The 23,669-nt window shown below is 58.3% G+C and overlaps 1 protein-coding gene across 1 annotated transcript; it reads left to right on the top strand.

Moving 5' to 3' along the window:
* The first annotated feature begins 602 nt into the window (after positions 1-602).
* TTC34 (tetratricopeptide repeat domain 34) lies at positions 603-23,669 on the top strand. The gene is made up of 8 exons (XM_057706356.1): positions 603-1,383; positions 8,146-9,004; positions 10,435-10,660; positions 11,709-11,913; positions 12,759-12,925; positions 16,775-17,045; positions 17,812-18,026; positions 20,552-23,669. Exons 1-8 carry the CDS (start codon positions 603-605, stop codon positions 21,077-21,079), a joined length of 3,252 nt encoding a protein of 1,083 aa, XP_057562339.1. The 3' UTR covers positions 21,080-23,669.

Genomic DNA, 23,669 nt, shown 5'->3' with positions numbered 1-23,669 from the left:
AGGGGCCCCTCACCACCCTGGCAGCCCCCCCACCCCGCATTGCCCGGAGTGGGGGGTGAGCAGGGCTCCGGTCCGGAGGCTGGGTGACCAGTGGACACTCAGAGCCCTGAGAAGGCACCCGGGACGCCCGTGTGACCTGGATGATGGGAGGGGGTCCACCTTCCCGAGGGTCTCTGTGCTGGGAGGGGCAGCAGGTGGAGCGAGGGCCGGGGCTCCTGCGCCCTCAGGCCACCCAGCTCCTCCCCAGAGGGGTACTCAGGGCTCAGCTGTGCATCGAGGGCCGACCGCTGAGCAGCGTCACGGTCCCATCCTGCAGAGGGGGATGCTGAGACCTAGAGACAAGTGGTGGGCTGGGGGCTTTGCCTGGGAGGCGTGCCCCAGCCCTGTGGAGATGCCTGCATGGCAGGACCCCAGATGCCCCCTAACACTGCATTCACCTGGTCTTCACTCAGGGGTCTCAGTGGGGAGGGGCAGGGGTCCTCTCTGGAGCAGGGCTGGGGGGCCATAGGGCAGGTGGGCTGGGAGCCACCTGTGCACTAACCACGCCCCTCCCTCCAGGTGCTGCGAGGACCGGACATGGGCGCATCAGAGGTGAAGCCGTGATGTCGGCCCAGGAGCTCGCGGCCTGCCTCTGCCAGGAGGGTGACCAGCACCTGGCCCTGGGGGAGACCCAGCTGGCCACCGCCTTCTACCTGGCTGCCTTCAGCTGCCACACCCCCTCGGCCCTGCGGAGTGTCCGAGCTGCCCTGGCCGAGGCTCGGGGGTCACCTGTAGTGGCCACCCTGGAGGCCTGGTGCCGAGGTGACAGCCAGATCCCAGCCATCCACTGGGACGGCATGGCAGTGGTCTCTCTGACGGGGACCCTGGCCTGCGCCTTCCTGGCCACCCTCTGCCCCGACCACCCTGCTGCAGCCCTGCACTCACTGGCTGGCCTGCTGGCACGTGGGCAGCACGGGGAGGTGGTGCGGCGCTGCGGGACCCTGCTGGACGCTCACTCCCAGCAAAGCCTGGAGCTGCGGCTGACCCGCGCCCTGGCCTGGGTCCTGTCCGGGACACAGGGGGACGCCGGGGTGGCCGACTACCTCCAGGCCTTCGTGGCGACCACCGACCGGACCGTGGCCTTCGTTCACACGCACCAGCAGCCCTACCTCCCCGTGCTGGTCAGCACCCTCCAGGACTACATCTCGAGGTGCCAGGAGGCCGGGGACGGCGCCAGCCAGCAGGAGACCGACTGCCGGGGACTCCTGGCAGCCCTGGACCCCGGGGACACCTGGAGCAATGCCCCGTCACCCGAAGACCTGCTTCACCGTGGCAGGTATGAAGACTGCCGGGTGGCCTGCAGCCGGGCCCTGGAGGCCACCTCAGCGGGCAGCAGACCCCAAGGTAGGCGTGCCCTCCACAGCCCCTGGGGGCCAAGGCGAAGCTTGCTCCCACCATCACTTCCCTGCATGGTTAAGTCCTGCTTATGGTGGGTGTGGGGGTTGTGCTGAGGCTGGGGACACCACAGTGACAAGGCAGACGGTCCCCTGACCTTCCAGAGCACCAAGGAAAGAAGCAAAACAAAATTCATGCTTTGAAAAATGGACTATGTGAGGTGCTGCTCTAGCCTGACGGTCAGGGAGGGCTTCTTGGAGGAGGTGTCATTTGAGCTGAGACTGAAGGATTTCAGGCGGCAGAAACAGAATTTGAGAAAGAACTGGGGATGTCCGTGCCACTGAGGGGCGCCAGCATGGCTGGCGGGGGCCAGGGCAGAGGGAGACGGGCGGCACTAAAGACAGTCGCCACAGCTAAGCCTCCTGGCCTCGAAAGACTTTCGATTTTATCATCAGCTCAACAGTAAGCCACCGGAGGGTTTTAAGCTGTGGAGTGAGGTGCTGCGAGTTGCACTTTTCAGATTTGCTCTGGCTGCTGTGCGCCGAGTGTGCCACGGGGGCCAGACTGAGAACAGAACCTGCTGCAGGCTGGGACGCGGTCTGGGTCTGAGCTCTCACGGAGTCAGAAATGACAAGGCTGTGGCCAGATGTAATGATGGGGAGGGGGCATAGGGAAGGATCAGGAATGATTTTAAGAGTTCACCTTCAGCAACTGGACTGCAGGGGACAGGGAGGAGCGGATAGGAAAGAGGGCATCGGGGCTGGAGACACCCCCAGTTAGAGATGCCACTCTACCAGGCCCCTTCGCTGGGTCTTCCTTCTGGTGGGGGTGGTTGGAAGCACCCCCGGCCACACGCCAGCCTGCCACTGCACGCCCAGCTCCCTGCCACCTCCCGCCTCCCTCGCACATGTAGGGGTGGTTAGGGGCACACGGAGTGTTCACAGAGGCTGGAATTTGGCCCCCGGCTGCCCTAACTGCCCACCACGCTGCACACGCACCCCCACCCAAAGAGGACCCAGCAAAGGGGACAGGAGGACAGGAAGAAGCAGGAAACTCAGGAGCCTGCAGGGCGTTTGCAAGATAAAGAGCTGCATTGCTCAGAGCTGCCTTCCTGTGGAGGGGGCGGGGCGTGTCTGTGTCCCCTGAGAAGGCTGTTGGTGGCCCCAGGGTGAGAGGGGGACCAGAGAGAACTGAAAAGTAAGCCGGCAGATTTCTTTCTGGAAATATGCCAGACCAGATACGCTGCAATAAATTACCTTAAAATGTTCAACTGAGTCACAAAGAATCCTGAGGAGGAGGCCCTTGGTGCCTGAAGCACAAACACACGGTGGCCTGTGAGCTGGGGCTGCTCAGCAACTCCTGGGGTGGAGGGGCTCTTCCAGTTTAAGGGCCAGTAAAGTTCCTGCAGAAATCCAGAACCCCCAATGCGCTGCAGTCTCAGGAAACTGTTCTAGAAAAACTGCTCAGGATCTCCGCAGTGGTCCAGGGGTTAAGACTCTGTGCTTCCCCTGCAGGGGGCACGGGTTTGATCCCTGGTCTGGGAACTAAGATTCTGCATGCCATGCTGCGTAGCAGGGAAAAACAGAAGGAGAAGGAGAAGAGGAGAAGGAGGGGGAGGGGAAGGGGGAGGGAGGAGGAGGAGGAGGAGAGGGGAAGGAGAAGGAGAAGGAGAAGGAGAAGGAGAAGAAGAAAAGAAAAACTTTGCTCCCCGCTCCCTAGAGACTGCCATTAGCTTGTCTGTCCTGCCCGGGCTCTGAGAGCCTTCCCTACAAAGCGCTGCATTACTTAGGCCAGAGTCACTTCTGTGACTGGGAGTCTCCTTATCACCCACACTCGCACAAGCACGGCTTAGCATGTGAACAAACAGATTTTCCTATGACAAGTGCTTCTAATCCCAAGGTTACTTATCCAGAGTCCTCGGAAACATCTAACAAAGCCTTCCATATTGGAGGATATGCTCAGCTCTTCTTAGTAGGTGGACATACAGGGACACTCAGTGTATGAGGACAAGATACAGAGCAAGAGAAGCTTTAACTTACATTTCCCAGGGGCCTTGGTCTCCTGCCTGCTTATCCTCTGAAAGTTCCCAGGGCAACCGTCTCCTGTTTGTTCAAGGTTTCTCATTAAGAACGACTGGGGTAGGTAAGAGACATAGCCCTGGTTAATACAGCTCCACTCAGTGTGGAAACAGAGTTGACTTGGCTTGAGATCTGCTGGGATCAGCAGAAAACAGTGGAAGGGACGCCATGTGGTTCTGGAGGCCAAGCTCCACCTCCCTCCTCCTGGAACATCCCCAGTGCCATGCAAGGAGGCACTAGTGAACCACAAGGGCACACACAGGGAGGGCAGCTCAGCCCCTGGCCAGCACCAGGGCCCCAGACAAGTGAGTGAGGCCACCTCACACCCTCCTACCCAGTTGAGCCACCAGATGGCTGCAGCCATGGGAGTGATCCTGGTAAGACCAACAGAAGAACTGCCAGCTCACCTCAAACTGAAGAATTGTGGGCAAATAGAAACAGGTGTTGTTTGAAGTTGCTAGGTTGTGTGGCAGCTTGTTACACAGCAATAGTAGCTGATACAACTGCATCCTGAGTCAAAGCATTGGTTTTTGACACATCCTTTAGCCAAAACTGAGTTAAATAATACAGGACTTATAGTGTTATGTTTCTGTAATAATGTAATTTACTACATTCATTAATGGAAGAAAGAAGAATATAATATCATTGCAATAAAGTAGGGAAAAGTATTTTATAATATTTAACATCTCCAAAATTTAAACAACCAGGAATAGAAGAAAACTTACTTAATTGAAGAAGATAAAATCTATCAAAACCTACCAAAATAATCATACTTAATGGTGACATTTTAGAATCAAGAATGTGGTGGCTGCCCACTCCCCCATTTATCCATCATTGCACTAGACATGCTAGCCAATGCAATAAGGGGGGGGAAATGTAAGACTAGAAAGGAAGAGATAAAGCAACCACTATTTCAGACAATATGATTAGCTATGTAGAAACTCCAACAGAAACAACAAAACTGCATCAGATATAGGAATAGAATTTAACAGGAGATATAAAAGAATTTGTGTTTATAGACACAAGCAACAAAGAGAAACTTTATGGTTTTAAAATACACCATTTAGTGTAGCAAAAGAAAATAATTTATTTCAACAAGTCATATGACTTAATGGAGAACACTATAAAACTTTATTTAAAGAGAATAAATGATACCTATATAAGCAGAGAGAAAGTCAAAGTCCATTGATACAAACATTTGAGATTATAATAGAAGAGCAAAGGACCAATAATAGACAAGACAAAGAAGAATGAGCAGGAGCAGAAGGAGGGGGAGGAGGGGGGAAAGAGGGAGAGGGAGGGGGAGAAGATGGAGAAGAAGGTGACGGTATAAGGATTTTCTCTACCAGTTAATACAAAGCTAATCAATACAAAAGGATATTGTCTTGAGGGATAGATAGACTAATAAAACAAATTAGAGAGGTTAGAAATAGACCTATATTTGTCTGGAATTTATATGTGAGAGATAGCATTGCAAATCTATAGGGAAAAAGGAGGACCATTATTCAATACATGGTGCTGATTCTCTACCTCAAATCATGCAAAAAGAGTACATTCCAGGTAAATTATGTTAATAGCTAAGTTTTACAATTTCTAAAAAAAATGTGAGATAATATCTTAAGACTTCTGTGTACAACTGGGCTTCTTAAGATACAAAAAAAAAGTGGAAACACTAAAGAACAATTTGATACATTTGATTAAATTGAAAATTTTAAACTTCTGTTTTGCCCATAACTATGGAAAATGAGAGGAGAATCCACAAGAGGGAGAAAATATTTGCAAAATATTCAGTGGGCAAAAGATGAGTACCTAGAGTATTTGAAGAATTCCTATGTATCAATAAGGGAAAAAAATTCAGTACAAGAATTGGCAAAAGCATTTCCCGAAAGAGAAAACACAGATGGCTAATAGACATGTGCAAAATGTCCAGCATCAGAGTAGTGATACAAATGCACCTCAAAACAATGAGACACCACTTTCTACCCACCAGACTGGCAAGAAAGTATTTTTAAATAAATGAGCCTCACCAGCAATCAGGAAAATGAAAATCAAAACAACAATGGGGTAGCATTATAGCATTTTATATCTCCCACCACCAGACTGTCAAAAATCTTACATCTAACAATAAAAGAGTCTGGCTTTCAATATTGGTGAAGTAGCTGGACTACACTGCGTGTCCCACAGATAATTATAAAATTAGAGCTAAATATAAAATGCAAATATTTGGCAACTGAACAGTGACTAAATGCAGGCAGAAACTGGAGACTGACCCCTAAAAAATGAAGACTGTACAAGGTGAGATTTGCGGACTTGCAGCTTTTTGCTTCCTCAATCCATGTTGTATCTGTGTGGCACAGAAAGTTGCTATTTTACTGGCTTGAGATATCATATGACAGAAGTTGGAGATGAGAAAAGTGGCTGTGAAGTTAGAAGGGAAATCCTGAAAAGGAGAGAGCCACATTCAAGGGGGAAGGGAGGTAAGACCCCAAATCTGTGCATTAAATCCACTTAAATCCTCAGCTGACCACCAAACTACACACACATGGGAGAGACTGGGTGGCCTGAAAGAGCAGCAACTGGAAGCTGCAAGATCTAAATGGGGATTTCAGCTGCTGCACACTAAAGAAGACAGAGACTTTGGACCTTGATCCTGGCCAATTTAACTGCCTGCCAAAACAAAATCCAGTTCTCTTCAGAGGAACATAACTGAACCCAAAGTCTCTACAAAGAAACAACCAGAAGTCTAGTGTACAATTTTTAAAATTACTAGAGATGCAAAGAAACAGGAAAATTAAAAGTGAGCCACAGCCGGGAGAAAAAGAAGTCAACAAAAATCGACCTCAAGATGATTCCAAGGCTGAAATTAGCAGACTAAGGACTTTAAAGGATCTGTTATAAATATATTCAAGGACTAAAGGAAAATATACTCATAATGAATGAACAGATGTGTCATCTCAGTAGATAAGTGGGAACTATTAGAAGGAGAAGGAGAAGAAGGGGAAGAAGGAGGAGGAGAGGGAGAAGAAGAAGGAGAGGAAGAAGGAGAACCACCAAAGGGAGATTCTAGAATTGAAAAACACAACTGAAATGAAAAACGCAGAACATATTGGAGACAGCAGAAGAGCCAGTGAACTTGAGATAGAACAGAAATGATTCAATAGGAAGAACAGAAGGAAAATGAGCAGAACCTTGGTGACCTGTGAGACAATATCTGGAAGTTTAAGGTGTGCAGTTGAGGTCTCAGAAACAGAGCAGAGAACACACTTCCATGTGGGGAAATAATACCTAGTCCCCCAGACCCCATGGGCTCTCCATCTGCTGCACCTCCCTAGGATCCGTGACCTAGTGCAAAAACCAGGGATACAGTTGTTTTCTTCAGGACTTAGTCACAGACAGGAAAGGCTCAAAGTGTGTTTAACTTTGGCCACCAGAACTAGACTGGGTGACCTTGCTGTTGGTTGGCTGGTTGGTAGGTCGGTCTCAGGGTGGACGATGCCTCTTTTACTTGGCTGTGGGCTGTGATATGACACTTACCCACAACGGCAACAGGGCAGGGCAGCAGCAATTTTGCTTCCACGCAGACATGAAGGTTATTTGCCCTCTCCTGTTTCAATGTCAAGGACTGTTACTGTCGTGGCTATTGAGTTAGGTTGTAAGGAGAAGTTCTGAAGGCGTCTGTGAATAGGCACTGAAGTGGAGTTTACTGCCACAGCACTGTGACTTGCCATGCCCTGAGAACTCCCCTCCCCTGCGGCACTTTCCTGACCTATCATACAATAAGGGTGGGCACCCGTGACCTTGAGCTCCTACCAGCACTGAGATTTCTGTGATTCTCTCAATGGTGTGCCCCTGCCTGTTGGGGATGGGGTGGCTTGGCTTCCTTTTCCAGCCAGAAAGCCCCCCCTTCACGCAAGCACGTTTACGTTGCTCATAGTATAAGGACGTGGAGGTGAGGCGGTGGCTGACGGGAAACCTCACTGAGTAGCACACCCACTGGTCCCGGTTCCAGGCCTGCACACACAACTCCACGTAACCCTTGAAGCCCCGTGAATGAAGACCGCCATCACTCCCACGATAAAGCAGAAAAGAAAACCGAGGCGTGGCAGGATGCAGTAAACCCCCACGTCCGCCACTCTTTAGGCAGCATTGGGTGCCTCATCCCTCTGGGCTGGAGCTGATGGGGTGACCTCATCTCAAAGAGGGAAGCATTGGGTCCCCCTGCAGCCAAAGAAGGCATGAAACAAAGATGCTGTGGTGACAACTGGCCCCTAAGAGGTCACAGGCTCAGAACCTCAGCTGTGACCTGCTGTGTGTGGCGGGGGCGGTTCTCAGAAGAGGGAACTCAGTCCTAGAATCCATCACTGAAACTGTCTGTCGGGGATGTTGTGACCACATGTGCAGGTGGGCTGGGCTGGCTCTGAGCCCACGTGGAGCGCAGCGCTGGGGCGGCAGGCAGGGAAGCTGCCCTCCCTGCTTGCCCCCCCCACTTCTGAGCCTGCTCTGTCACTGATGGGCTCGGGGCCTCCTGCCAGCTCCCATCCTTCCGGTGCCATGTCCTGCGCTACTGGGAGGCTCGAGGGAGTAACCATGAGCTGCTTCAGAGGGTACCAGCACCGGAGGGTGGGGGTCTACAGGCGGCTCCCCTGGAAGATGTGGCCCAACGGCAGGACCGACGCCTCTGTTCTCTGCGCAGGTGAGCGTCTGGCCACTCTGCTGGTCACCCGCGCTGCTGCGACCTTCTTCCTGGACAGCGGGGCCCAGGACCTGCTTCGGGACCTGCACGAGGCCTTCCGTGAGAGCCCCTCAGGGGCACGGAGGCAGTTCGAGGCGGTTCTCTCCGCCGGGGACCGGGAGCGCTTGCGGGCCCTGGTGCAGGAGGTCGCGGACGTAGGCTTCGCCCACTTCCAGGAGACCGTGCGGAGCCGCCCCGAGCTCCGCGAGGACTCGGGCCGCGAGCTGCTGGCCCCGGTGACCCGCGCGCTCCGGGTCCTGCGGCGCGTGGCACCGCCGGGGGCGCGCCCAGCACTGGGCGCCCGGCTGGCCGAGTGCCTGCTGCTGGCCGGGGACGCGGCGGGCGCCCGGGCGCTGTGCGAGCGCTTGCTGCGGCCCTCGCGCACCGGGGACTCTGCGGGGGACCGCGCGGGAGACGGTGCCGGGGACCGCGCGGCCCTGCGGGCGCTGCACGGCTTCTGCGCGCTGCACGCCGGCGACGCGGGGCGCGCGCAGGAGGACTTCCAGGCGGTGGTGGAGCTGGGGCCGCCGCACCCAGGGGGCTGCGTGCGAGCCCTGTGCGGCCGCGGCCTGCTGCGTGTGCTGGCGGGCAGCGCCTTCCTGGGCGCGCTGGACTATGTCACCGCCTGCCGCCTGCGGCCGGAGGAAGTTCTCCTCGTCACCAAGGCCTACGTGCCCTGGAACCAGCGGGGACTGCTGCGGACCGTGCTGCGGGAGGAGGGCCGCAGGATGCTGCAGCGGAGGCCGGAGCCGAGGTCCAAGAGCGGGCCGGGCCGCCGGAGTCAGGCCGCGGAGACGGAGAGCCGCGCTGCGCAGGAAGGGTAAAAACTAGCCCCGCGCGCATGCCTGGGGCAGCTGCTCCGCTCCGGTCTCCTCCAAGGTAGCGGGGGGGTGTTTCTCACTACTTTACAGATGAGTAAACGGAGGCAGGCAGCTGCTAGGTGATTTCCCTAAAGCACTGGTGGCAGTTTAGCGCTGGGGCCCAGAGCTTAGGACTCTCGGTCCCAGGCAGTTGGATGCATTATGGACTTAGCTGTCAAAGAAAATTAGAAACAAAAAATGCGCATGAAAAAATAGAGCTTACCCATCAGCTTACCATTAGCATTTCCTTGTTGTTGTTTCTCTTTGTGCGTATAAAATAGTTCACAAAACTGCATCTGTGCTCTATGTGCACATATGCCCCGCCTCTTTTACTCACTAGATCATGAAATTTCTTTTGCTGCTACACGTGTTTCACGCGCAGCCCAAGAGCTCATCCTGTGAACGAGCTGTGAGCCCTTCCCAGAACATCTGCTCTCAGTTGTAACGCATCCCGGGTACCATCCAGTCTGTGCAATGTTCTGCCCCAAAGATGGAGACAGAGGTGGAGCTCCTGGGTCAGAGAGCACAGTCCCCTGTGAGGCCCTTGACTTCGGAGCTGCCCACCTGCCCGTCAGGCCATACGCTCCAGCCCTGATGCTCCTTTTGCAAAATTCTTCGCCAGCCCAGCAGACGAACTTGCAGCTGTTTTGATTTGCATTTCTCTGTGGTTGCTGGGAGGTGGCAGGAAGGTGTTTCAGCAAAGCTAAAAGCACTGAGCTGGGGGGGTGGGGGCCTGGGGGGCGTGTTTGATGTCAGCCCCTCGCCTACACACACACACACACACACACACACACACACACACACACACACACACACACGCTTCTTCAGCCTCCCGGTTCTTTAGTTTGCATTGCTTTGATTAGATGGTGAGGGGGACCTTTCTTGTAGGAGGATTGGGGCCCTTTACACCTGTTTTCTCCCGGAACTGTCAAATTTGAGGCTCTGGCCCCTTTTCCCAGTAGGAGCTGATTCTCATTCCCGAGGGGGTACCGGGATCCTTCCAAGGGCAGCCTGTGTGTCACCCAGCTCCGCCTACAGCACACCTGAGCCCTGCAAGGCCAGCGTTGTTATCCTGTTTTTGCAGAAAATAAAACTAGGGCAGAATTGACTGGAGGGTCAGCATACAGCCTCGATTCCCCATCTGTAAAATGCCTGCCCCACAGGGTGGGGGAGGATGGGGGGTGAGGGCCGAGGGCTGTATGTCGGAAAGGGCCGCCATGGGCTCTGGGGACAGCGTGCGCAGGGGTCCTCTCAGCAGGGACCTGGTCTCTGAAATCCAGCGCTGCCTGGACCAGGTGCAGGGGGATAGGATGTGCCCACAGCCTGCCTCCTTGGGCAGGTGAAAGGGGTTAGGGAGGGGTCAGCTCTCAGCCCGCTGCTCTCTCCACAGGGATGCCCACGGTGTGTACCAGCTGGCCACGCTCCTGATGGAGCTGGACACGGAGGATGAGGCTTCGCGCCTTCTGGCGGCCGATGCCCTGTACCGCCTGGGCCGCCTGGACGACACCCACAAGGCCCTGCTGGTGGCCCTCTCCCAGAGGCCTCAGGCGGCCCCTGTGCTGGTGCGGCTGGCCCTGCTGCAGCTCCGGAGGGGCTTCTCCTACGACGCCAACCAGGTGAGGGGGCCCCAGTGGGCCATGGCTGGGCAGGTGGAAACAGGGCACAGCTCTGTGGAGGGCACCAGACCTCCACTGGCCCTCACTCAGCGCCCCACCGTCAGACTCGGAAGCAGGCGAGCTTGTCCTAGCCCTGGTTCTGCCACCTCCAACAGGTGCCTCGCCGCTCTGACCCTCAGTCTCCTCCTCTGTGCCCTGGTCTCTCAGGTTCTCATGAGGATGAGCCGTGGCAGGCACCCCAGGGCCCAGCAGGGCTCCAGCAGCAGGGCTCTGTATCTGCTTTTCTTATGTTATGAAGTAAAAGGGCCATGGGTTGAGGGTAAGCAGAGCTCAGTCCCAAATCTCCCAAGTAAACTAGGCTTAGAGGGGACCCCGTCCTGGGGTGGGGGGCCAGCAGGGGAGCCCCAAGGCTTACGAGGGCTCCCTGTTGGAATCTGAGCAGAAGATCGTGTTCCAGGGGGACATTCAGGCTTTGGAGCAGGGCTGTCGGGGGTTCTGGGCTCCCTATGCTGGGCCGTAGGGGAGGATGCTCTGGGACCTGCCTGTCCTGCCCTGGGACCGGCGTCCACACGGGTGCAGCCGGCAGGGGCAGCATCGGGTGGGCCTCTGTGAAGTTATGTCTCCCCAGGGGTCTCACTCCGCCCAGAGCAGGGCTTTTGCTCAGCGCCTTCTGAAGGACTCCCTGGGCCCTTTGTCACTTGAAACCCCGCCTTCCCCAAACTTCTGAGACCTGCGGTGCGTGGGTCCCTGAGGCAAGATCTCAGCCTCCAGGTGACAAAGGAGGCAAGGTTCAGTGACACTGGGACCGCCCCCCGCCCCACAGCTCCCGACACGCAGCAGAGGAGCAGCCCAGAGGGGGCCCCACACCTCCTGACCCTTGCTCATGGGCGACCCGCAGTCCCTGCCCCCTGTGAGCCATGCCCTGGCGTGCCACGCCTCTACCAACAGCATCCCTGAGCCACACCCCTGCGCTAAGGATGAGGGTGGACCTGTCTGCGGGTAGGGGGGAGGACAGGGAGGACTGGTAGTGACACCCCCGCCCCTGCAGCTGGTGAAGAAGGTGGTCCAGTCCGGGGACACAGCCTGCCTCCAGCCCACCCTGGATGTCTTCCGCCACGAGGACAGGCAGCTGCTGCAGGGCCACTGCCACGCGAGGGCCCTGGCCATCCTGCAGGCACGACCGGGTGGGGCCGAGGGCGGGGCCCACACCAGGGAGGCCATCGCGTACCTCTCTCTGGCCATCTTTGCCGCAGGTAGGAGCCACCCGCGTGTGACCAAGAATATGGGGCAAGGGGAGCCTCTGCCATGCGGGGAGGGGGGTGTGGTCAGGCGCCAGGGGTCTGAGCATGTGCCTGGTTCACGGGTGTCGTGCGCTCCCTGGTCGCCCGCTGCAGGCGAGCATGCGAACACCAAGAGAGTGCCCAGCAGGCTGGGACCCGAGCTGGGACCCTCCCTGCAGCCCGGGCTGCCACCCCACACAGCCAGGGCCCTGAGGGAGGGAGGGCCAGACTCAGCTCAGGCCCTTCTGCAAGCCCAGCCGCTCTCCCTCCATGCAGGGAGGTGAGGGCCCACTCCCCTAAGGCCTTCCTAGGAATAGTGGGGGCGGCTCTACGTGTGAGCGCCTGGTCTCCCCACTCGCCCAGCCAACCTGCCGTGCCCCTGCCCCCCCGGGCACAGGAGGGTCGAAGGGTCAGGCCTTCTCCGCCTGGCACCTGCACGCCTGCAGCCACTCCGCAACCGGCCCTGTGGACCCCCCCACGGCTCGCCCCTCCCCTGGCCTCACCTCTGATGCAGCTGCAGTGCCCCCTCCTCGCAGAAGCCCCCTCTGACGGTCCACCAGCCCTCCCAGACACCACCGCTCCTGGCTGGGCTCCCTGTGTCCCTCAGCCGGGCCCCAGGTCACTGCAGACTGCTCCCTGGTGTGTCCTGGTGCCCAGCGGTCTGTGAGCTCCCTAGGTGACCCCAAAGCTGGTATACCCCCTGCCCCCACACGTTTCACACCGGGACAGGTGCAGTAACTGCTGGATGAGGGCAGACACACTGAACCTGGCTGCGCCCAGCCGAGGTCACATCCTGACCCCACACACCCTTCCTCCAGGGGGTCGGGCAAGTGAGTCCCTGCTCACCCGCGCCCGCTGTTACGGGTTCCTGGGCCAGAAGAAGACGGCCATGTTCGACTTCACCTCTGTGCTCAGGGCTGAGCCGGGGAACGTGCAGGCGCTGTGCGGACGGGCACTCCTGCACCTGGCCCTGGACCAGCAGCAGGTACCGGCCCCACCCTCCCCACCTGGAGCTGGGCAAGTGGGGTGCTTAGGGGAGGCGCTGCCCTCCTTCTCAGCCCCCCAGGAGAGAGGAAGCAGGGCCAGGCCACCTGGGCGAGAGACAGCCCTCAAAACCCCACACCTGCCGGGGCTCACGGGAGACTTGCCGTCACAGCCCCAGTTTCAGGGAGTCTTTTCCTTTCATCTGAAGAGTCCCCGTGCCTCCCAGCTTCAGTCAGCGTGGATGGATGTGCAAAGTCTCCGGGTTGCTACGGAGAGTAATGAGACCTCCGCTGCCCTCTTGGGGGCCACGCTGAGCTGTCTACACAGGGCCCGTGGACTCGGGTGGGCAGCACGCGGGGGCGGGGGTGGGGGGCAGTCCATGGCCAAGCCCGGGGCAGGTACTTTCCACAGAGATGTGCCCAGAGGCAGCCACAGCCAAACAGCCCTGGACAAGGGCACTTCCCAGCCAAGAGCAAGGTCATTGGTGAGTCATTGAAATCGATTGTCTGCCCTGTTTGCTGGGTCAAAGTACAGCCCAGAGGTAACCAGCCTGCCAGGTTTCTGAGTTTCTTAAGGGTGGGAGTCCCAGGAGACAAGGAAACAGGATCCAAGATTCTACTGGAATGAGAGCATCTCAGGATGGGGCTGCTGCGCGTCAGAGGGCCTGTGTTTCCCCCAGAGGCACTGGCAGCCTGATTTCTGTTCCAGCCTGAGCGCACACATGTGGCTGGGAGCTCAGCCCTCTGCAGGTCCCTTCCTGTGCTGGGAAAGCACCTGTGGTTCTCAGGGACAAGCCTGTTTAGCAGAGATGGGATTGAGCAAGGAGGGCCCGGCGGCAGGAGGCGAACTCCTGGAAACTTGCCTCTGGGGGCTCTTGACATGCCAGCAGCTGCTCTGAGAGGAGCCTTGAAAACATGTCTCCTGCCATTCTGTCCAGGGCAGCTGGGCACGTGGCTGGGCACGTCCGCCTGGATGTCCGAGAGTCGGCACGCGGGAGCAGGGGCAAGCCCACCCCATCATACCCATGAACTTCCTCCTCCTGGAGATGGGATGAGGCCAAGTGCTACGTGCCCTCTGGCCCATCACCAAGAGAGGAGCTCTGAGCCAGCCTGGTGGGGCCCAGAATCCAGAACCCTGCTCTCCCACCTCTAACTTTCTGAGCAAGTCCTGTAACATCTTTGAGCCTTATTTCAACATCAGTAAAATGGGGCGGGGCGGGGGGTGGTTCAAGGCCATCAGATGCTCAGCCTTGAGAGGGGAGGGTGCTTACTCAAGGCTGTCAGATACTCAGCCTGCTGCCTGGTCCCTAATGAGGGCTCTGTAGGTGGCAGCTGGAATTCCCATGAGCCAGGACAGAATTGGGCTTTTTCCCTGCAAAGGTACCCAGCTGATCAGGGTTACCACTGGCCAGCACCAGGGTCAGGTAGGGCCCAGGCCATGCTGCAGGAAGGATCAGAGAAGACCATCCTTCCTTCCACCCATTTAAGGGCTCCGTCTCTCCAAGACCCTCATCCCCTACACACCTGTGCCAGGAGAACCCCATCCCTGGACTTTAAAAGTATCTGAGCAAACTTCCAGTTCTGGCTAGGAGACTGTAACTGGTATTGGGCTGCTGAAAACAAATATCTGAATAAAATACATGACAACTGTCTTCAGACCCTGAACAACAGGCAGCAGAGAACTGCCATCCCTGAGAGTAGGGAAACCTCACAAGGGGAGCCCCACGATAACCTGACTTTCTGCCTGGGGATCCTTTCCTGTTACTGCACAAGTTGGTGAGGCAGTCAGCTTGCTGAGCTCAGGAGGCAGAGACAGGGGTTCCAGTAGCTGGAATGTGCAAGGAAGGACAATGGAGAAGATGGGGCTGTGCAGAACAGTCTTCATGGGGTTCCAAGTGGGTTCTTCTCTGAGCCTGGGCTGCACACGCAGGGGCCCAGCAGAGCTCATGCATGGCAGGAGATGTTGGAATTCTGACCCTGCCAGAGCAGAGACCTTTCTGAACACCTTGAGCACTCAGCTGAGCCCACGCCCTAAGTAAAGTTCACATCTCAGGACTAAGTTCAAACTGAAATGGACCTGCCCTCACAAGGAACAAAGCCAAGTCTAGCAGAACCCAAATGACCCACCAGAATGAAACACGACCTCCTTTATGAGACGGTGACAGTCCAGACTCCCTACAGTGTACCGTCCACAATGTCCAGCCCCAAACCAAAAACCACTAGACACACAGAGAACCAGGAAACGTGACCAGCAATCAGGAAACTAAGTTCTCAATAGAAGCAGACCTTGAGGTGGCGCAGATGTTGGAATTAGCAGACAAGGGTGTTGAAACAGTGATTGTCAACACGTAAAGAACGTGAAGGAAAATCTCTTCAGAATGGGTGGATAGATGGGGAATCCTAGCAGAGAAATGGAAACTATAGAGAAGAACCAAGTGGAAATTCTGGAGCTGAAAAACATACCTAAAATTTTAAATTTACTGCATGGGCTGAACAGCTGGTTGGAAACTGCCAGAGAAAAGGTTAGTACAATTGAGGGTGGACCAATAGAAATGATCCAATCTGAAGAACAACATGGGGGAGTGGATTTTTTTTAATGAAGGGAGTGTCAGTGACCTCTGAGATGATTACACGCAGTCAAGCATATGTATAACTGTAGTCCCAGAGAAGAAACAATGGGTCAAATATATATGCACATATGTATGTATAAGTATTTGAAGAAATAATGGCCAAAAATTTTCCAAGAAGCTCAACAAATCTCAAGACGATAAACAGAAAGAGAACCACACCTAGGCACACCTTGATCAAATTTCTGAAAACAAAAGATAAAAAGAAGGGGCTTCCCTGGTGGTGCAGAGGTTTAGAACCCACCTGCTATTGCAGGGGACACGGGTTCGAGCCCTGCTCATTAAAAAAAAAAAAGAAGAAAAAAAAAGATAAAAAGAACACATTCAGGGCAGCCAGAGGGAAAAAGAAATATTCCATACAGTAGAACAGCAGTATAAGCAACGACTGACTTGCTTTAGAAACGATGGAGCCAGAAGACAATGGAATGGCATTTTTAAAGATACATTTTGTAACTTATAGGACAACAGCTAAAAAAATGGTAAAGAGAGGCAGGGGGTTTTTTGTTTTACTTTGCTTTTGTTTTTTGTTTTTGCCGCAGCACAGCATGTAGGATCTTAGTTCCCTGACCAGGAGTCAAACCCATGCCCCCTGAAGTGGAAGCATGGAATCCTAGGAGAGGCAGAGTTAAAAGGCCAATGGAGGAACTAAAATAAAGTACTAAAACAATTCAGTTAACCAAAAAGAAGGTAGAAAGGGAGGAACAAACACAAAACAAAGACAACGAGAGAACCAATGGGAGGGGGACCTGAGGATGACTCCATGGCTCCCATCGGGTGGCCAGGTCAGATGCAAATGCCCCACCACAGTCAGGGCTCTCCTAAAGGAGACCAGCCTCCCCCCGACCTCATGTGCTTCCACGGCCCGGTCGGGGCCTCCAGACTCCTCCCTCCCACCCACTCCAAGCGTCAGACTTAGCCCCTGGCCCTCGACCCTTCTGGTGCCAGCCCAAGCCCCTCTGTGCCATCGTGGGTTCCCTATCAGTGTGGCCCTTCTGGGGCTCCAGACCGTCTCCCCATCCAGAGCTCTGATGTGCCTCTGCCACAGCTCCACCACACCCCCTGCTTTGATGGCCCTCATGTTGGCTGACCTCAACTCCCACCCCGCGGCGGGAGGGCAGGAGCTGGGTCCTTCTGGTGTCCCCAACACCCGGGCACCGAGAGGAACAGGACACATACCCAGCTGGGACAACTTCTGCCACCCACCCTGCCCTCCTCCCCTTGCAGGAGGCTGTGGACGACATCCTCTCGGCTCTGAAGCTCAGCCCCAAAACGGCAGTCCCTGAGATCCGCTCTCTGAAGCCAGAGGCCCAGGCCCTCCTCACGCAGGGCCTCTCCTCCCACTGCCGGGCCCTCCTGAGCCAGCTGCCAGACACGGGGGCCCGCCTGAGCCACGAGGACGCCCAGAGCCTCCTGGCTGCGGGGGAAGCGCTGATCAGAATCGACGCCGGGCAGCCCAGCTGGCACATCCTGCTGGCGGACGTGCTGGCTGCAGCGGGTACGTGTCAGCCCGGATGTGGAGAACGTGGGCGTCTGTCCCCTCTCCTCCCGCCCCGGATTCTTTTCTGTAAAATGGGAGAAAGAGACTCTGGACTCAGGTCCCTTCCACCCCAAATCCCGGGACCTGTGACCTGGTCCCCGTGTGGGTCCCCCGTGCGGCTCTGCCCACCGGGAGGTGAGACGAAGGCGCTCAGGCATCCTCATTAGCACGTGCATTTATTCAGCAGATGTTTACTGAGCACCCTGTTCTAGGTGAGACTGTCTTAGGCCCACATGTGCCAAAATGTCGGTCTTTCCTGCAAAATCTTGAGAATATTTCACCACTAATTTGAACGGGGAGATCCCTCTGCAGCCTGCATTTCCCAGGCCTGTCATCAACACTTCAAGCCTGTGAGGTGCCCCCAGCAAGGCCTTTGGGACCCCCAGGGCCGCTCTGATCCCACGCAGCCCTGCTCGGGAGAGAAACAGGTCCTTGCAGTGGCCATGGTGAGGGGGCTCAGAGTCCTGCTATTCCACCTGCGGGTCGTAGAGTTTAGTGACCCCCCCCACACACACCACGTCCAGAGGCTGGGTCATCAGGTGAGTCCAGGTGACCGACATGGTGTCACTGCGCCCCTCTGCTCCCTGCTCCTTCCTTCTGGGGCTGAGCTCCTTGGTCGGACAGCCACTCCGGAGCCAGCGCCGAGCAAGAAGGGTGGTAATGGGCTTCCCGGTGGCCCCAATGCCCAGCCCCACCCTGACTGTCCTCCCCCAATCCCTGACAGGCAGCTTTGAGGAGGCCGGCGCCCGCCTGCAAAAGGTCCTGCACCCCACCCCTCCATCCGAGGCGGCCCGGGCCCGACGCGGCCTGCTCTGGCTCAAGAAGGGGTGTGTGCTGGCCGCTGCACGGGACCTGCAGTGCCTGGCGGAAACGGACACCCAGGACCTCGGCTTCCTGCTGCGTCTCCTGGAGGCCTCAGAGCGGCAGAACCTCAGCCAGGTGGGCACAGCACCCCACAGAGCCCCCAGCCCAGCCCTCTCCAGCACCTCGGGTGTGAGACCCCCCAGGCCCTAGGCTTAGGGCAGTTTTGCACCCTCCCTGTGCGCCTCATCTAAGCAGGAGGCACCTGGGTCTGGCCAGCTCAAGCCCTGACACCCCCAGAGACTTCCTGGCTTCTTTGCACGAGGTGTATTAGCCACAGCTGTCCCGGGGTCAGGGAGGGAGCGGACCCCCTCCTCAGAGCCAGATTGAGCCGGGTAGGAACACGTGGCCCTCGCTGGAAGCCCACCCCACCCCCAGGTCAGGCCAGGAGAGGCCTGTCCCTCCCAGTAAACAAGCAGGTGGGGGGGGGGGGGGGCGGGCTCCTGCCCCTGTGACCTGAGAGGGACCCTGAAGGGATGTTGGGCCTGGGCTGCTGCCTCTCTGCGTGGATGATTTTTTGTCCCACTGCTTATTTGACAAGAACGTAAGAGCAGCTTCCACCGGGAGCTGGGTGGAGCCACTGTCGGCACTGTGGCCCTCACATCTCAGGGGTACCATGGGTGCGCGGGGTGGAGTTCACTTCAGACACTTCAGAGGGTGACCCTGAGACAGGGCAGTGGGGTTGCGAGGTGGCCCTGGAGGCGAGACCACTTTGACAACAGACAGGCCAAGGCAAAGGCCTGGAGGCAGGAAAGAGCGCGCAGTGTTCAAGAAACCGGGTCAACATGCAGCTGGTGCGGCGTGCGGGAGGAGGGGGGCGCGGCGCGGGGGCAGAGCGGAGGGCGTCCCCCACGCTGGTCTGGCCGCCGGACTCCCTTCCCCTCTGGAGGCAGGAGCCGGGCAGGCCGGCAGAGGAGGCGGGGCTGGGGGAGTGGCACCTGCGAGGCGGGTTCCCCCGCAGTGGCCGCATCTCACCTTGTTGCCGCTGCTGTGGTCGAGGGGGCCGGGAGGGGGTGGGCAGGGCGGCGGCCGGCAGGGGCGGGAGGGGCTGCCGCGGGCTCCGGCGCTCAGGGTCCATCAGGGCAACAGAACGCGCACGGGCTGTGTCAGCCAGGGCCCACGGGGGAGCTGGCTACGTGAGCAGCAGGGACGGGCAGAGCCGAGGGAGCCGTGGGCACCGCGGGGGCACAGCCCCCGGAGGGCTGGGGGGCCAAGGGGCGCGCCCTCAGGACCCGGAAGGCAGGGCCGCGGCCGCGGGGCCCGGGGGCGTCGCAGGCGGGGCCTGGCCGGGGTCTCAGAGCCGGGAGAAGGGGCGGGAGGCGCCGGGTTCACAGGGCGCGGCCCGGCAGGGCTCTGTCCCCGAGCCCACGGCGGGGTCCGGGCCGCCTGCAGGCCGGTCTCGCGGCCGCAAGAATTCGCGCGACGCCGGGCAGTCGCCGGGCGGTCGCCGGGCGACGCGGGCCGACCCGGAAGTGGGGCGGAAGTCGCGGCGCCCCGTTTCCGGCGGCGCGACGCCTGCGCGGCCGGCGGCCTCGCCCCCCTCGCCCCGCGCGGTCCGGCCGGAGGGCAGACGGGCCCGCGCGCTCTCCCGGTCGGGCGCTGGGTGCCCGCTTCTCCCTGGGGGCCGGCGGGGCGGCGGCGGGGGGACCAGCGCGCTGCGGGAGCAGGGAGGGGCGGGCCTGGGAGGTGCGCGTGCGGGCCCGGGGGCTCCTGAGAGCCGGCGGGGCGAGGGAGGCCAGCGGGCTCCTCCGGGGCGGCTGCGGAGGCGGGGTCAGGCCTGGGGAGGGGGCTCCGGCCGCACTCGGGAGAGGAGAGCGAGCCCGGGGGGCCGCGCGCCAGCAGCCCCCGGGGACAGAAGCGCTGGGGTGCACAGCGCCCTCTGACCTCCGGCCCTGCCCTGCCGCATCCACGGGGGCGGAGGCCGAGGCTGAGCCCGCCACCGCCCTCCCGGACGCTCGCCCTGCCCGCCCCGGCGGGGCACACGGTGCGCCCCAGCCCCGGGTCACGCTGGCAGGCGCTGGCAGTGCCCGGGGCGCCCGGTGGGCAGAGGCTCCCCGGCCTTGACTCTGGCCCCACGGGGTCTCCGGGAGCAGCTCGTTGCTTAGCAAAGCGAGAAGCACGATAGGGGAAAGCAGAGCCTGCTTCTCTGAGCTGGGGCCCAGGAGGCGGCTCAAGGAGCAGGCTGGGCGGAGGCGGTGCTACTGTCCTCGGGGCCCAGGGCAGCCTCGGGAGGGTGGGCAGGGTGGGAGGCCGGGGCGGCCCCATCAGAGGGGCCTGCTGGGGAGGTGACTTTGCTGGGAAGAGCAGAGGGAGGGGCAGGGAAGGCAGGAGGTCTCCCAGGTATGAGGAGCTGGGCCTGCAGGCGGGGCAGTAGGGCTGTGAGAAGGGGCAGGACAGCTCTGAGCAGAGTCTGCCTGCGGGAGAGCCCGCAGGGTGGAGGGATGGCAGGGGGTGGCCTGTGGCCTGTGCCTCCTCCCCGTGCAGAGGAAGCGGGCAGCTTCTGCATAGGAACAAGCAGCAGCCGGCTATGTGGGGCCCGAGAGGGGCCTTCAGTGTCCTGGGCTGACCTGACCTGCCTCCCTCCATCCATCCCCTCTGTACAGGCTGCAGCCCGTGAAGCTGACGCCCTCCTGAACTCGGGGCAGCCCAGCCAGGCGCTGGGCTACTGCTCGCTGGCCGTCCTGGCAGGTGGCGGTAGCGCCTGTCACCTGCGCCGGCGGGCCACCTGCCTGGCCGAGCTGCAGGAGTTTGGCCGGGCACTCAGGGACCTGGACCACGTGCTCCAAGAGGGTTCGGGGGACAGTGACCTCCAGACGCGGGCGGAGGACTTCTGCTTCCAGGGCCGCCTGCTGCTGAGCCTGAGGGACGAGGCCGGGGCTGCTGGGGCCTTCGCCCGGGCCCTCACGCTGGCACCCACCCGAGCCCAGAGCAGTCTGCGGGAGCGGCCAGGCCGGACCCTCGCGGCCCACGCACTCCTGTGCCGCGCACAGCACTGCCTGGACGAGCAGTGCTACACAGAGGCCTGGACGGCGGCTGAGGGCGGCCTCCTGGTGGACCCGGAGCACGGTGGCCTGAAGAGGCTGAAGGCGAGGATCCGGAGGGAGGCCTCCTCCAGCTGCCGGCTCCACTGACCAGCACCCCAGGCCCAGCCGCGGGGCCACCCTGTCATGGTCCTGGCTCAGCCAGACCCTGGGGTGCACCCCTCCCTCCCCCTCCTCCCAGTCTTGGGGTGGGTTGGCGTCGGACAACCGGCCTCAGGAAGCAGAGGGGAGAGCTCCCTGCTTGCCTGCAGTGACCCTCCCAGGAGGCTCAGAGCCCCTTCCCTCAACACCAACCCGGTCCCCAAAGCTGGGGCCTTCTCGGCCCACACGTGGGGCTCCGGCCTCAGAGAGCCGCCCCCGTCCTGTCCCTGGCTGGGGACCTGCAGGTTGCATGGGGTTCAGGCCGGTCCCTCGTGGCCCTGGGGAGATGCTGCCAGCCCCAGAAGCCCTCCTCCAGGCGTGAAGCGGCCCTCAACCCTGGCCTGACCTTCGGGCCAGCCTCCTGCAGGGCCCGGGCCCCCTCAAGGACAAAAGTCCCAGGCTGGGCCCCAAACCCATACTTTCACGGAGGTTGTTCTCCAGGGAACCCTGTGCCTTGGGAGGGTGCTGTGGCCTCGCTCCCCCACCAAGCAGAGACACCCCCCGAGGGACCCGCGATGAGCAGAACAGCCAGGCGTCTACTTGTCAGGTCCTGGCAGAGCTGCCTGTTGGAAAGGTGCTTCCCACGAGGATTAAATCTACCCAGCCCCACCACAGCTGGCTTAGAAAACCTCTCCTGGAGGGAGTGGAGAAGCCCACCCTTGTCCCGTTGAGGTGGGTTTCAAAGAAGGCAGGTCCAATACGCAGTTCTTCTCTCTGGTTCACGAACGCAGCTGCTGGACAGGTCATGGGGTAGAGTGGGGGCAGGGTGCATTCGCTCGCGCTGTCCTCCCCCCAGACGTCCTGCCCCCGTCTGTCCACTCAAGGCCAGAGCACATCAGGCCGAGCGTGCGGGGCCCCACTCGCCGCAGCTTTCCAGGAGCTGATGCTGTTTGCAGAACCCCCGACCTGCCTGCCACCCCGGCCCCTCACTGCTGAGCTGGAAGCTGTGGAGCCAGGCCTGGACGTGTCCTGACCGAGGGGCAGCCCTCTCCCTGCGGCCTGGCCGCCCGGCCTCACCTCAGGCTGACACTGCTGGGCACCAGGACTGCTCACGGGGGGGCCTCAGCCCGCGGCTTCCTCTCCCGCCCCCCACCTTTGGGCCAAAGCTGGGAAGGTGGAGCTGAAAGCTGTCAACTCCCCGCCCCCCGAGCACACCTCCCAGAAGGTCGTCACGTGTATTACTGCTGTCTTTTTCTTCCTGGAGACTGAAGTACTCTCTTCCCGTTCTGAAAGCTGAGGCTGGGAAGTCCAAAGATTTGCACGTGGTCACCGTCAGGTTAGCTGGGGTGTCTGATGACCACTCCCGAGCTCCCGGCTCTCTGGGCGGCTTCAGCAGAAGACAGGCCCGGGGCACCTGCAGAGAGGCGCTCATCCTCCCAGCTCCCCGGGCGAAGTCTGCCCTGCCCCAGTCCTCCTGCCCACCTCCGCCTGGGCGGGAGGCCGTTCTCACATCTGCAGGCACACGTGAGGCCATTTTCCCAGCCCCCTCCCCGCCGTACACTCAAGTGGACAAGGACTCGTGGGCGCACGACAGCCTCCGTAGTAGCGTGGCCAGATGGAGCCGATGTAAATCAGACTCTCCCCGAGAACGGAGGCTGCCCCTTGTTTTCTCAAGATCACATTTCAGGTTACCAAGAAGATGTTTACGATGTGGCATAGAGAGCATTACCTACTCTCAGAACAATAAAGCTATAAATTAATTTTTAAAAATTCCCTGCGGGTGAAACAGCTCTGGATCCAAGAGGAACTCAAGTCTGGAACTGCAGAATATAGGGGAAAAAAATAGTAAAAAAAAAAAAAAACCAGTCCAGGGAAACCCCATGGGATACAGTGTCCAGAGGGAAGTTCATGCCCTGAGTATATTACTAACCAATGAAAGGGAAGCACATCCTCAACTTGGGAAGTTAAGAAAAGACAGCAAAATAGAGAAAATCAGCAGGTGGGAATTAATAACAATAAGGACAGAAATTAATGAATTCGGAATAGGAAAAAGGGAAGAATTCAAATCCAAAATACAGTTCTTCAAAAATCCAATAGATGAACCAGTAGCTAACTTAATCTAGAAAGATGGGAAAAGCACAAAGACACAAAATTTTTTAAGGTGACAAGGGCAAAATAACAGGAAATTTAAAGAATCATAAGGCGTTACGTTTCTCAACTCTGCAAATAAATTTGAAGGCCTGGATGAAAGGTGTAGGTTCCTAGGAAAACAGTATTTAACTAAATTGACTCACGGGTAGACGTAAAAGTCACACAGGACAGTTCGGTGGAGGGAAAGAAGGTTGTTAGGGAGCTTCCCGCAGAGCATCTCCCGTTCCAGATGGCGTCGGGAGGGTCTGCCAGCCTTTGAAGAACAGTCAGCGTGTAATTGCGTTAAACTCCTTCATAGCCAAGAAAAAGGAGAAAAGCTTCCAAGTTATTTTTTTTCAGTTGAAGTATCGTTGATTTACAGTGTTGTGTGAGTTTCTGGTGTACAGCAAAGTGATTCAGTTACACATATATATGTATATATCTATATTCTTTTTCTGATTTTTTTCCA

The sequence above is a fragment of the Hippopotamus amphibius genome, chromosome 1 (genome assembly GCF_030028045.1).
Source record: "Hippopotamus amphibius kiboko isolate mHipAmp2 chromosome 1, mHipAmp2.hap2, whole genome shotgun sequence".
Taxonomy (NCBI): domain Eukaryota; kingdom Metazoa; phylum Chordata; class Mammalia; order Artiodactyla; family Hippopotamidae; genus Hippopotamus; species Hippopotamus amphibius.
The sequence above is the reverse complement of the archived record's forward strand: the minus strand, read 5'-3'. Positions and strand labels throughout refer to the sequence as shown.

Coding starts and splice junctions, on each gene's coding strand:
- TTC34 (XM_057706356.1), top strand. CDS start 603: ATGTCGGCCCAGGAGCTCGCGGCCTGCCTCTGCCAGGAGGGTGACCAG. Junction 11,914..12,758: donor TCTGGCCATCTTTGCCGCAG/GTAGGAGCCACC, acceptor CCCTTCCTCCAG/GGGGTCGGGCAAGTGAGTCC. Junction 18,027..20,551: donor AGCGGCAGAACCTCAGCCAG/GTGGGCACAGCA, acceptor CCCTCTGTACAG/GCTGCAGCCCGTGAAGCTGA.